This window comes from Centropristis striata, chromosome 12, assembly GCF_030273125.1.
Source record: "Centropristis striata isolate RG_2023a ecotype Rhode Island chromosome 12, C.striata_1.0, whole genome shotgun sequence".
Lineage (NCBI taxonomy): Eukaryota > Metazoa > Chordata > Actinopteri > Perciformes > Serranidae > Centropristis > Centropristis striata.
Window position 1 is genome coordinate 33,383,590 of NC_081528.1, and position 13,669 is coordinate 33,397,258.

The 13,669-nt window shown below is 36.4% G+C and overlaps 2 protein-coding genes across 2 annotated transcripts in view; one reads left to right on the top strand and one right to left on the bottom strand.

Annotated features, from left to right (window-relative positions):
• Positions 1–4,188: 4,188 nt before the first annotated feature.
• On the bottom strand, positions 4,189–9,342 carry arr3b (arrestin 3b, retinal (X-arrestin)). The gene is made up of 15 exons (XM_059345453.1): positions 9,280–9,342; positions 8,833–8,866; positions 7,515–7,545; positions 7,294–7,354; positions 6,721–6,765; positions 6,432–6,625; positions 6,228–6,287; positions 5,972–6,048; positions 5,724–5,859; positions 5,550–5,634; positions 5,344–5,416; positions 4,942–5,079; positions 4,706–4,783; positions 4,590–4,613; positions 4,189–4,477 (listed from the first exon to the last, which is right to left on the bottom strand). The coding sequence occupies exons 2-15, from the start codon at positions 8,838–8,840 to the stop codon at positions 4,420–4,422; spliced, it is 1,068 nt and encodes a 355-aa protein (XP_059201436.1). The 5' UTR covers positions 8,841–8,866; positions 9,280–9,342; the 3' UTR covers positions 4,189–4,419.
• Positions 7,834–13,669, top strand: part of inppl1b (inositol polyphosphate phosphatase-like 1b) — a 31,379-nt gene continuing 25,543 nt past the window's right edge. The window contains exon 1 of the mRNA XM_059345446.1: positions 7,834–7,886. The gene's annotated coding sequence lies outside the window, so the exon portion shown is untranslated. The remainder of the gene's footprint in view (positions 7,887–13,669) is intronic.

Here is a 13,669-nt window from a genome sequence, read left to right on the forward strand (position 1 = left end):
ACGTTAAAAAAAACCTTTTAAAGCAGTTTTTCTCAGTTTTACCCTTTGCTAGTTACTGCAGTTAGACTTTGTAGGGCAGAATACAGATACATAAAGACAGTATAATTCACAGTAACACCTTATATGCGAGCAAGTAATGTTATGTCAGAGAGGGAACCAATAAGGACGTCCCAGGCCTGCACTGTAGATGCTCGCACTTTGTGTATGACCTTTCTAAAAGGGCAATGTCTCTAAAGCGATTTAGCCATTCTTTTGCTGATGAAGTGTTTGGGGAAAACAATGAGTATATTATTGTTTTCTTAGCAGCAGTCAATCCTGCAAATATAATTTTCCTCTGTGCCAATCTGGTATTGCCACTAAGAATGCAGTCATCATTGAATAGAAGTAGAGGGGGATGCATCGGGATGGGAACCCCTAAAATATTTTCAAGGCACCTATACACTTTGGACCAAAGGCCAGACACAGAGGGGCATTCCCAAAAAACATGAAGATATGTGCCAACATTGTTCTGATCACATTTTGTACAGTTGGGATCATCTGTCAGTTTCATTGTAAAGCGTCTGTTTTAACTTAATTTTTTCAAGTTTTCACACACATACCATACATTAAACTCAAAAGTAAGTAACTAAAATGGCATTACAATAGATACACAATAGCCAATAGCGGTATGCAAAACAGACATTAAAAATAGTAACAACAAAAGAAACTCAACTCAACTTTATTTGTAAAGCACTTTAAAACAACCACAGCTGCAACAAAGTGCTCTATATAAACAAACAACAAGAACAATAAAATAAATAAAACAGGAATAAACACTAAAATAAATAGTTTCATTGCTTTAAAAAAACAAAACAATTTAAATAAATAACAATAAATAAAAGCAAACCAAGTTCAAGTTCTCAGTTTAACATAATTTTATTACAATACGTCAAGAAATGTGCAATTAATACAGAGATCTCCGGGTTCACTCTACATGTCCCTGATACACACAGACAGGTTTCAGTTTGTGAAGTCTGAACCTCGTCTCATTTCCCTGAAGCCATTAAATACTAACAGTGTTTACTAATCATGAAAGTAGATTTTTTCCAGGAAGTTCCGCCTTCTTGATCCGTCGAGTCGTCAGTTTTAATCAATACAGGGACACGTCATGTCACCGGGCAATAATCATTTCTGCCCTTCACACTGTGTGTGTCCTGACCTGCTATCAAAACTTGTTAAGACAAACATTCTGCCTTGTTATGTCTTACAGATATAATTCGGAGCCACTTATTTTTCAGTGTCTACATGCATTCTAAAGTCTAAAATATGGAACATACAATATATTCTTTGTGATTGTAGAATCTTAATCAGTTTAAGCAAATGGAATATATGTATTTAAAGTAATCACAGTTTCTAAACCAACATTAACACACAAACATAATCATTGTATCAAAATCATATTGCATGATCAATATATAAATGCATAAAGAGAGAGAGATAGTACAACCAAGGTTTAGTGGATTACGCATACATAGTGACCTTTGATAGTGGCCTGCGTCACGCACAGAGACAGACAACAGAGACAGACAACAAATTATTTGGTAACGCTTTATATTAAGGTCCTTGTAATAACCATTAATAATAACTTATTAGCGCTAATTAATAAGGCCCTTGTAAGTCCTTACAAGATGCTTGTTAACATTATTGTGTGTTTATAAGCTTATCGTTAACCTCATAGCATATTTGCCTAAGTAATATTTGAACGTTTTCGGAAAACAAGAAAAAACACAATTTTTAGTAAGCCCATTGGTATTTTTAATTGATATTGTAACAATAAGTTCAAATAGAACAAGTTTGCATAAAAAATTAAACACATTGATTTCATAACAGATAAAAGTCACTTAGGCAGAATATGCCCTGACTAAGGCAATTTTTCTCTTGCATATAAATAATGTAGTTTGGTTTGTATGTAGCGGCAAAAATGCCTAAGTCAAAGAGATGACTAAGGCAGAAAGTGATTTTGGACTCTAACAAGTGTTCTGATAGGCTGAGAACATAGGCAATGAGGCAGAAAGATGCAGCAGTGGTAGGAGAGTAAAGATAGGCAGATATCACAATTTGGCCAAAATATGACTTAGGCAATTATGCTATGAGGCTAACGTTATATAAGTGTTAATAATGGCATTACAAACACCCATGACCCACCCATTATGTCTTTGCCATGCCTTTATTAATCTTATTTTGTTTGCTTATTGATATTGCTCATCTATTATAAGTGAACTATAAGTTAACTATGCTTTTTGCAACTACCGGATCTAAGGCGAGAACAATGCCTTATTACTTGTTAATTAATGGTTATTAAGGACCTTATTATAAAGCGTTACCAATTATTTTTACACTGACCTGAGGCACCGAGCAGGAGCGAAAAGAAAGAACAAGAACAGGGGGGTACGAATAAATGAATACAGGCTATGATGGTGTTGTTGCTAAAATCATTTAACAAAGTGTTGAAAATTGATATTTTTAATAGACTTTGTCTGCATGAAGGAGTGAACATTTGCACACAGTTGACCTACTGGTTACTCTGATTTAGCTGCTGATATTTTATTAAAGCGAGGTAAGATGGTGTGTTTGGTGCTTGTTCAGAAAACATTTAAGTAAGGGCAAAGTGAAAAGTAAGATATAAATGAAGAGGAATGCTTTCTAAACCAGTGGTTTTCAGTGTGAGTCACACTTTTTGGACAAATAGGCCATGAAAACCGCATCAACATGCAGCGAAAAGATAGCTAATTTTATAGCTTCTATCTTTAGCTGTATGATTCAGAGCAGTGCTTTAAAGCCACTACCCGGAGCAACTTTTCAGAGAAATGTTTGTGTGTCAGACTGATGACTGATTTAAGTCCCAAATTGAACATACACAGTTGAATGAAAGTCTATCTAGCAAAGAAACAGATCAATCCTCAGATGTATGACAACAAAATGCAGTTTAAACAAATCTTTAACTTTTCTTAGTAAAATTATTAAACATATTCTTCAATTTGGTATTTTTTTTGTAATGAAGCACTCTGTAGAAATTATGATATTCTCAATTTAAAAAATAAAATCTAGGTTTTGACATAAAGGTAATAAACAAAAATAAACAAACACAACCAAATAATTGGGGAAACACGGTGTTTATTTTCTTGACAATAAAGGGTGACACAAGTAGGATCATTTTGGGGAATAATCATCCAGAGATGCACATTAAGTCATACTGTATTGTGGCTCCAATGACACAGCAATAAAGGTCAAGGGTGAATAAACATTTGGTAATCATAAGACAAAGAAAGAGAAGCCTACATTCTATGCTATAGGACATTTCCCTTGACAAACAAAAATGTTCAATAGATTTTTATTTCCATTTAATGCTTTAATGGTATTCGGAGAAATGTCACACCAGGTTTTGACTATTTTTTAAGTGATTCTTTTTGAGCTATTGTGATAGTTTCTAACAAACATGTCTAATAAGAACATTGTCATGAATCAATAACACTTTGTGCTTTGTAACATCAGTGCTGATTTCCTTTGTGTTCTGTATTCTCTGTTAGAGAAATGATTTTTCCTTCGCTGGTCTTCTCAGTTCTCCGCGGCATCAATTGTGATCTCTGTCCTGTTGGCATAGAAGGGCAACCAAAAGATTCTGTAAGTCTATCATCTAATTTTATATTTAGCAAACTGCAACTGACATAACGCAGACCACTTTTTGCATATTGCCATGCATCTAATGCATGCACTAATAGCTATTATGCAATGATGATTTAACAAAAATCATCCAGGAGGTGGAGCAACAATGATTCAAATGTAATATTTGGCATTGATGCAGCAGGGTTCTAGGATGAAAAAATGCACTCATTAAAAGGCCATCATATCTGTGCTTTTTCTGATAACCTTAACTTTTAAAATATTTGCCTACAACTGAAACATTCAGTTCATCGTGATTTTTTTTACATACGTCACAAAGTTGATCGAACATTGTAGTCTTCAAATAAGCTGTTTTTTAAAATAAAAAAATGCATTGGAGCACTTTAAAGAAGTGAAGCAAGATACAATGAATTGGAATTGACCTCACCTGAACTATAGAAGCCTCTATTCCAATATGCTGTAAAACACACATAAATAAAGCACACAAACACATAGGAGAAATAATATAAGCATCACAGGTGCAGGTCTATATATACCTTTTCATAGAGATGCTATGAAAAGTACTATAAGTACTAAATACTATTAATCTATTAATACTAAAGTATTAATAGAGACTAATACTTACACTTCTGCTCACAATCCAGCAATGACATGCAGAAAAAGGGATAGAAGGGAAGGACATTAAATAAAACATGTTCATTTATTAACTTTTTTTGTTTAGGTCTAATGTTTCAGGAAGCATTTAAATAGCAAAACAGATCACTCACCTGCAGGTTTTGGGGACATCAGAGTCAGAGGAAGCTCCACAGTGACATCACTGAAAATTAAAAAAAAAAAAGGATTTATTATTCAAAATATACAGAATAGTAATTTAGATATTATTCACACTAATAAAATCTGACGGACAATAAAGGAGAATCATCATTTACCTTGCCGTTAGGCCACCCAGAAGGCTTTTGGTGAGCAGAAACAAAATAAAATAAATTTTAAGTCTGCACAATTTCAAGTATCATACATAGATATTTCTTATTCAGATGAGCCTTACCCTCCGCCGGACACCATCAGATTGACCTTGACTTTATAGGAAACGAGGATTCCCTGCATCTCCTTATCTCCTTGACTCCTGCAGAAGACAAGAATAGTTTACCTCTCAGAGCTTGAGGATTTGGTCTAAGACACGATAAGTGGATGTCACATTGTATTGCCACCACTCAATAAGAGGATGAAAAACTGTCCAGGGCTCACTGTAAGCCCTTTGACCGGAGACATCAAGTGACTTACAGGGTGGTAGATGCAAGGTTGGTGTCCTCGTCTTTTAGCCGTCCGTCCACTGCAAGACCACGCTTCTCTTTGTTGTTGGCCAGCATGGGGGTTATTGTGAAGTTCTTCTCAAATGTAGCATTGGCGTTAATTGTCTCCCTGTGTATAGGAGTAAAACAATAAAACCTGTTTAACTTAACAGCCATTATTTGTTTACTTTTTCTAAATCCATACAGAAATGAAAGCACTGTTTCCTCAGTTATAGCGGTACTGATCATATGTAGGAGTACTGGCATGTAAGATTTTATATAATAGGATTTTCAGATATTTGATTAGGCAGAAAATGCTAATTAATTAATTAATTAATTAAATGTAACCCAAAATCCTGCTAATAAGCTTCATTTGATACATTCAAAGTCTTACCCAAACTCCTCAGTGCAGACTGGCTTGGTGTAGGTGTCAGATGAGTAGAGCACCACATTTGTTAGCTGCTCAACTAAAAGAAAGAAAATAGTTCTGTTAGAGTGATCAGTTAAAATCTGTGACTTTTTCAAAATACACATAAAATAATTAGAACTCTTAAACTTCAACACAATTTATTCAATTTTAACCCTTCCCTCACTGCTCACCTGTGACTTTAATTTTCTTCACAACCTTTGTGGTTTCGTTGTTGATTTTTACACTGATGCTGATTGGATCTCCGTGGTAGTAAATCTAAAGATAAGAATAATTTATTTGGAATAATTTAGCAGTTATATGTATGTATGCAACGCCCAAAAGAAAGTATGTAGACTTCCGTGTACCTCTTTCTCAAGGGAGGCCTCCAAGTGCACAGGTTTGTCACTCATCATAAACTGCTTGGATATGTCAGCCTTGGGTCCGGCCTTGTTGTTAGCTGGGGCAAACTGTATTTTGCGAATCATCAGACGACACGTGTCCCTAAGACCAGCAAAAAGAACACAAAGAGTCAGGGTTAGTCCCTCTATATGTGTCCTTAATTCTGCAATACAAGATAAGGCTGAGAGTATGGTTAATCTGTTGGAATACATACTTCTTTTCAATGACTTCATCTGCGTTGTTGATTGCGTTTGCAATATATGCTTTAACCTCAAAGTCTACACCACAAGCCTGCAACAGAACAAGACCCAAATACATGATTTCTTTGTCAAAGTTTGCAAAGTACAATATTGTAAAGAAAACTAAATGACTCATTACGTTTGTGAAAGTAAGAAGCCTTGCAGTAAAGTATTAAAAAAAAAAGTTTAAAGTGGTTTATAACAGTGTATGGAATTGGACTGTAAGAGTACCTTGCCAGCATCACCTGGCCCGGGCTGTAGGGAGACAGAGCACGGGAGGTCTGTTGGCATCTGAAACAAGCAAATAAAAAAAATAAAAACACATTAATAAATGAAAATGGTGGCTGGACAGTAAAATGAAGAAATGATGGTTGTGATGAATCTAATATTTTTTCTTCACAGGAGGGATTTGGTAAGTGGGTTATGATGTCTCACCTGGAAGGCAAAGGGGCATGCCTGCTCTCCGACTTTCTTTATTAGGGACTCCAGCAGTGGTGTTTTGGCAACATTTGCATCTGTAGGGGGATACACCTGGACACGCTGTATCCAGATGTCTCTCCTGAAGGACAGCCCGATAACATCCAAGTCATCGCTTCCGTAGCGGAAGGCACAAGCAAGGTAGACAAACACTGCAATAGAAAGGGAAGTATTTAGTTTAGTCTTTGTATTGCATAAATGTATGTTCTATAACTTTTTGTCATTGACGGCAAATGAGACAAAATACCTTTTCTGCCATTAAGACCAGCAGGGTCCACTTTGACAACACCGTCTGCAAATAAGAGGAAAAAAATAGCGTTAGAATACACTGAGACGCTCAAGAAAGACAAACCAACAATAAATGATTGGATTGATGTAATTTACAATATATATGTTATGGAGAGAATTACATTTAAACTAAGAAACCAAACTGATGTTTTTGAAGAGAACTGGTCAAAATGGCTCAGCTATGTGTTAACTGTAAGACCTGATTTCATATAGATCGCAAAGATAAGATCAAACCCTCTATTAAGATTTTATTTTTAATTACTTCGCTATTTTCAAGCAGCATCCTTATATTTTTATGTATGATGTGCTTATGTCGACTCTGCTGTTTTACTTAATGCACAATCCTCCCCTTGTTATGTTATGTTTATGTTTATGTTATGTTGTATGTTCTTGTTCCCACTGGCGCTTATGTGTATGTTACTAAGAAAAAACGAATAAAAAGTAAATTTAAAAAAAAAAAGAATACACCGAGACAATATACTCTATCTGTGTGTACATTTGAGAAGGTATAAACAGATATTGTGCAACCCACCAACTACTTCCACTGAATTCACATGGTCCACAAAGTCTCTCTTTGCCAAGTACAGGGCAATCTGAGAGAAACAGAGAAAAGCGGAGAGGAAACAGTTACTCCTCCGCCAGGGTTACAAGAGTTTAGGAGTTATTTCTGGGAGCTGGAAGAGCTACATACAAAATGCACTCCTCCCTGCCCAAGAGGTGCCCTGTAATGACTATATTATAGAGGCCACTTACATGTCCGTGTCCGCTGGTCTTCTTAAATACCCTGAAAAGAGAGAGAGGAAAAAGGAAAAGACATTGAATCAGATTATTATTTCATACATTTTAGGCTCCCTGAATGTATTTGATACAAACATAAGATGCTCAAGAATTTGGCCAAATGTTTACCCCAATGTTCTTCTTTTTATTAACTTTTCTTTTTTCCACTTCTGAAGTACTTTTAGGCATTAGCGTTGTGCACCTACTACCTCTTACAGTTTCTCATGTCTAATTATAGGATAGACACCCCCCGCCCTCCACCCTACTCTGCATGGATTAGTGCTCAGGATAGGAAGGCACCTGCTGGCAAAAGAGTCTAATCTGGACATAAGACATCGTAGTGATTTGGTAAGTCCAGACAAAATACGTAGTAACATCTATGAATAGAAACGTGTCCTGTCTTGTTGAGTATGTGATCAGATTTTTGTTTGATGTTGAAAATTTCTCATTAAACAGGTGCAATTCTGAATCAACGTCCCAAAATATTGTGTTTGATAATATTTGTAGTATTACATAACCGTGCAAGCAAAATCCCTTTGCTATATGCATATAGCTATAAACAGCAGGTAATCCTGGGTGGGTTTGCCTCGGTCCAGTGTGGGTCAAGTAATCCCCTTAAAACTTTTCCTTTGTTTTCTAAACCTCTCTTCCAAGATCCACCTTTATCAGGATTCATCCACCCTGGAAGTGCCAGAGTTAAAATGTTACATACAGTATAATCCAGTGGATTTCTTCCATGTGACCTCTTCATCCACTTTGATCCCTACATGGGTCCTTAGCCTTTATTGTTTCCAAGTTTCGAAGATTAGCTTATTAAATTGCAATATTAATGCCTTAAATTTTACTTGATTTCGAGGCAGAATAAATGATTATTTCGTTTTATCAAATTCTTTTTTGTAGCATTTTAATGCCCAAAACATTGAATTGAAAAGGGATGAATTTCACCCTCTAATAGATAGATAGATAGATAGATAGATAGATAGATAGATAGATAGATAGATAGATAAATTGATTGTTGGACACTTAAGAAGTTAAAAAGAAGATAAGTTTGTAGGTAAGGAACAGTGGCAAGATGATGGTAATTGTACTGATGATATGATGGTAATAATGTTATTGTGACTAGACAGTATATAATAATAGTACAGTGTATATATATATATTATGTAATATATAATATAATATATAATAATAATAATAATAATAATAATAATATAATGTATGATAATAATATTGATGTTATAAGATAATGTTAACCAGTTATGTCTGATAAGAAAACAAAACTCTTGATACTCACTTTGACATGTTGACAGCAAAGTTATGGGTCCAGTCTGCAAATATAAAAGATGAAAAGACAGAGTTACTTACTGGCTCCTTCTGGATTTAATGTCATTCTTAGTTTATTTAAAAAAAAAAAAAAAAAGTATTATTTTTCATCATAATTCACTGATGCAATTTTCAAAAAGGACCAATAATTAAGTTTATCAGTGACTCATGACTGCTGCCACGTAGGACAATAATCATTTCTGAATATCATCTTAAAAGAAAGAGTACCTTTCTGATTTTATAATTGGTTTAAGTAAAAATAATCTAGAAATGATATACTTCAAACTATTTATAATCATAAACACGTTGTTACCGCCAGATATTTAAGTGGTTAAACCATATGTTCCTGTGAAGTAACGTATCATCATCACTACATTTCTAATGTGCTGTTGGTCAGCAGGAGAAGCGGCTCCCTTACCGTGCACTCGGTTCCGTCAGCGAGTCTTCTCTGCTGTCTGCTGTAATCCGTCACTGTTGACCTACGATGGGTGTGAATGCAAATCACTGGCTCCCGTGTGCTTTTATACTTTGACCTCCCAGCCTTCGACCCCTCCCCTCAGCTTACCCAACCTGTCAAAGAGGGCTGTTTTCGACTAAATCAGATTAGTTCATTAGAACGCTACTGTTTTGGTGCACAGTGTGTGTAAAAATAATGCCATCTATGTAACTTCAAGGGAAGAACACGTGGGACATTTCAGGGGTTGGACCTATACAGAGGAGAATAAACAGGTCATGACCTGGAGTAGCTGGGCACTTGATCTTTGTCAGTCAGGCTTAGATTTTCTACAGTACATTGGCTACATTACGTGAACAATAGTGCGTGCTGAACTTTTTGCATATAATAGATAGCGCAGGAACTCTGATATAATCATGAATGAAATCAGCCTTCTAATGCATGTCATGTGCAATTTCTATTGTTTATGGTGTCACTGTGAGCTGTACCTCAACTGGACCACAAAAGGTGCCAGTACCCTAATTCAGCAGTTACATGATATAATCATATGCAGGTGTCTTGGCTATATTTACAGCCTATTTATACACATAACCTGTCGGGGGGGGGGGGGGGGGGGTGGTTTTGAGATAGTCAAATTTGTTGACTATTCAGCAGTTCTATATTACAAGCCTGATTTGAGCGGTGGAAAATGTGGTTATGAAACAAAGGATGATTCCATTTGGGCTATATGGGGGAGCTGAATTTCTCCCACTAAATCATGATATATATATATATATATATATATATAACCTATTTTGGAAGTATCAACCTATTAATAATACTGATAATACAAATTTAAATAATCAATTTAAAATGTAAATGTTCAAAAAAGTGATTTTTTATTATTAGAGCTTAGCTTGTTCACTCCATGCTGTGAGATGCTATTTGAGCTTCAGTAGAGTTGTGTGGGGTTGTAAAGGATTGTCTTGTCAATGGACTATGCGTGAATGTTCAAGGACCTCCATTCTTATAGCTTAGACAGGAGTGTTAGTTGGATTTTGGTTGTTATGGTAGCTGGGACGACAGATGGCTCCTCTACCAGGCTTTGTGCAATCTGTGCTCATGGCAGCTTTACAGAAATCTGAGTGACCTGCTGACTTACTACTGTGGTATAAGCAACAACTAGTATCCATTTGATTACATACTCTTCATGCAAATAAATCCCACTGTTTATGGTTGTTTTTGGGAAGGAGACACAAGTTTAGCCTTTTACCTTTTAACCTTTTAGAAGTCTCGTGTCCGACTTGGCACATAGAGCGATAGAGGTAAAGCCTATGGACTGGCAGTGGAGGATCTCCTCACCCCTGCAGCCAGGGGTAATTGATTGATTAATGAGGGAGCTAGATGATGGTTTTAATGCATGGATTGCAAGTTAAAGACTAATGAATTAGACTGGTGGATGCTCCTTTTGGACTCAATTCAAATTTATATGGGTATGTGGTCTCAGATCCCTTTAAAACTGGCCAGAAAAGGACAACACTGAGGTGTGAGCGGGACCCTGCTTGATTAGCAGCCAGCACAAAGTTAAGCTGTTTAATACATTAAAGCTGCTCTCTAGATCATTCTACTTTATGGCTCCACATATGAGTTACAGCTTCACTTCTGTGTATTCATGTAAGTGCAATGAAAGTCCAGGAACTGTGGACATCATGTATTATTAGACTGCTATAGAAGCCATTATAAGAAATTCAAGCAAGTTGCTTTGGAAGAGCGTTGATGATGTGGGAGCAATGGCTCCTTCATGTACAACATGAGGCTTTTTATATCACACCAGAATAACAGCCAAGGAAAAAAAACTGAAAACTGATAATGCTCAGGCATCTCCTGTAAAGCTTTACACTTCTATTGCCCCATTTTTTTTAAAAACAAAAAGGAAGTTTAAAATAAGCAAAGCAGTCTTAACACTTGAGTGCTCCGATGGCCTGTCTGTGGTCCCCGTCGACTTCTTCCAGAGGTTGTAGACTCAGCCTGCAGAGAAGATACTCTTATGATATGAAACTATAAGATCTAAAGAATTCCTTGGTTCCAACCATGTCATGATATCACTCCAAAGTTAGCCTAAATTTTAGCGATGGAAAAACTGACATTGCCATTTGCAAAGGGGTCTCCTGACCTCTGACCTCAAGATATCTGAATGAAAATGCATCCCATGGGTACCCACAAGTCTCTTTACAGAAATGCCAATTATGCCAATCCCAAGCAGTTTGGGGCAAAAACCATGCAGTTTTTCTCATGCTGTTGAAATGTGCTATTTCTGCCAATTTTATTTGAGTATCTCTGCTTACTGGGGTCGCTAAACAGTAACGAAACTCGTGGTCGACCGATATGGGTTTTTTAACGCCGATACCGATTATTTTGAGGTCAGTCTTAACCGATCCCAGATATGTGCTGCCGTTTTTTTTTTGGGCCAATTCTTGAAGCCGACATTGCCTTTTCTCCCTCCATTTACATGATAAAAATGGCACAATGATAACAAATGTTACACAAGTCTCAATTTAAACAAAAAAGAAACATTTATTAACAAAACAAACACAAGGCCGATACAAGTAACAAAAATGCAAATATCGGCCGATATATATCTATCTCTAATTGAAACTGCATAAATTGGGACTGACTGGAAAGCTGAGATTCTGAAACATGAAGATGAATCCCGATAGATCTATACACTACATTATAGTGAGAACATTTTACGACTAGAACAACTTGACACAATGCTGAGCTGAATCTCAAATTAATCTTCAGGTTCCTAACTTTCAGATGAAAGTGTTACACCTCATAGGTATATTAAATTACAATTGATTTGCCTTGTAAACAGACACAGTCCATCAATGCTAAGGAAACACTGACAGTGTCCTCAGCTGTGTTCAGTGCTCTCTCGGGTTAAAACTCTGGCTTAAGATTAGTGTGTTTGTTATCTATTTATGAACTATGTGAAGTGAATAAATGATTGCATTCGCCAGTATGATACACTACATTTTATGATTTGAATCAGATGTTTTATTCACTCTGATTATCAACATGTCAGATTATCATTGTGATGCAGTCTGTCATCTGTATGATGCTACCATACACAGATCTGCATTTTTGTGTACCTCATAATGCCATGCAGGATAAAGAAACAAAAAAAGCGAGGATAATCTTATTTTCAGTCTATCTTGGTTTCCTTTTTCCAGTTTTGTCTGTGTGAGGTTACATACAGCCACATAAGCCCCTTACACTTAATCTGGTGCCATTTTTGGCAAGCTCTTTATATAGACTGTCAACATTGTGCCTTAAAGGGACTGCTGAGAAGTCCCAATGCATTACAGCACCATGGTATTACAGCGTCTTAACAACAGTCTTCAGCGTGTTGCTAAATTGAGGCAGTGATGTTTTCTAACAGAGACAAACTCTTATTAGGTCCTGAGCCAATCAGTGCTTCTCTATGACTGTGTTGATTTAGTTTAACATCAGTGATTTGAACCAAACACGCTGGTCATGAACTCAGGGGTTCAGGGAACTTACCTGTTGGATTTCTGTCAGTTCTGTTCTGCCTCTTCGATGTGACCTTTGGCTAGCTGTATTTATAGCACTTGCTCTATTCTACTGATGCTGTGACTTTAAAGGGTTGTTGTTGCCATCAACTGGATTGATAGGTCGCTGTTATTAGCCCGACCAGAGCACTAATTCACCACATATCTCTTATTCATGGTGTGGCTTCTTGGAGGATTGTATTGGTCTTTTAAAATCATAATTCTGCAATCAATTAGCTGTTAATCTTCAATCAAATCAATACATGCTATTAATCTTTTTTTATCCTCTGGTGGTGTGCTTTAAATGACACTGAACACATTTAATAGAAAGCATCTTACTTAACTAATTATTGTCCTAATAATCTTTAAAATATACTGTATTTCGTCTCACATGTTATATAATTGAGACCTGGCTTCCTGCCTGGCAGTGATTATATAATATAGAATGTTATGTATTTTCATGGAGGTACAGTTCAAAACTGCAGTTCTTCAAGCATCTCTGTAATCCGGATAGGGCGTGCAAGTTAAAGAAAACAAAAATCCGATCTCACAGACGGTGAGAAAGATTAAAGTAAGCAGGAGGTTCTTGGAAATCAAGAACATCTCATCTCATCGCACATGTGCCTGTCTCTGTCTCTGTATCTTGGCCAATCCAATGTTTGCATAAGCGGCACATTTAGTAAAACTGAATGTAGAGTAGACAGAAATCACCTCTCTCTATCAAATAGGATTGTTATCAGGATTTTCCCTGCAACTGTAAGGCCTCGGTGCAGCACCCAAGTTGTTTTGAGCACCATCAAAAT

Excerpts from the sequence above, each read along its gene's own strand:
- arr3b (XM_059345453.1), bottom strand. Across the intron at positions 4,614-4,705 it reads CTGATGGTGTCCGGCGGAGG|CCTTCTGGGTGGCCTAACGG; the intron begins GTAAGGCTCATC and ends GCTCACCAAAAG. Across the intron at positions 4,478-4,589 it reads CTGGGTGGCCTAACGGCAAG|TGATGTCACTGTGGAGCTTC; the intron begins GTAAATGATGAT and ends TTTAATTTTCAG.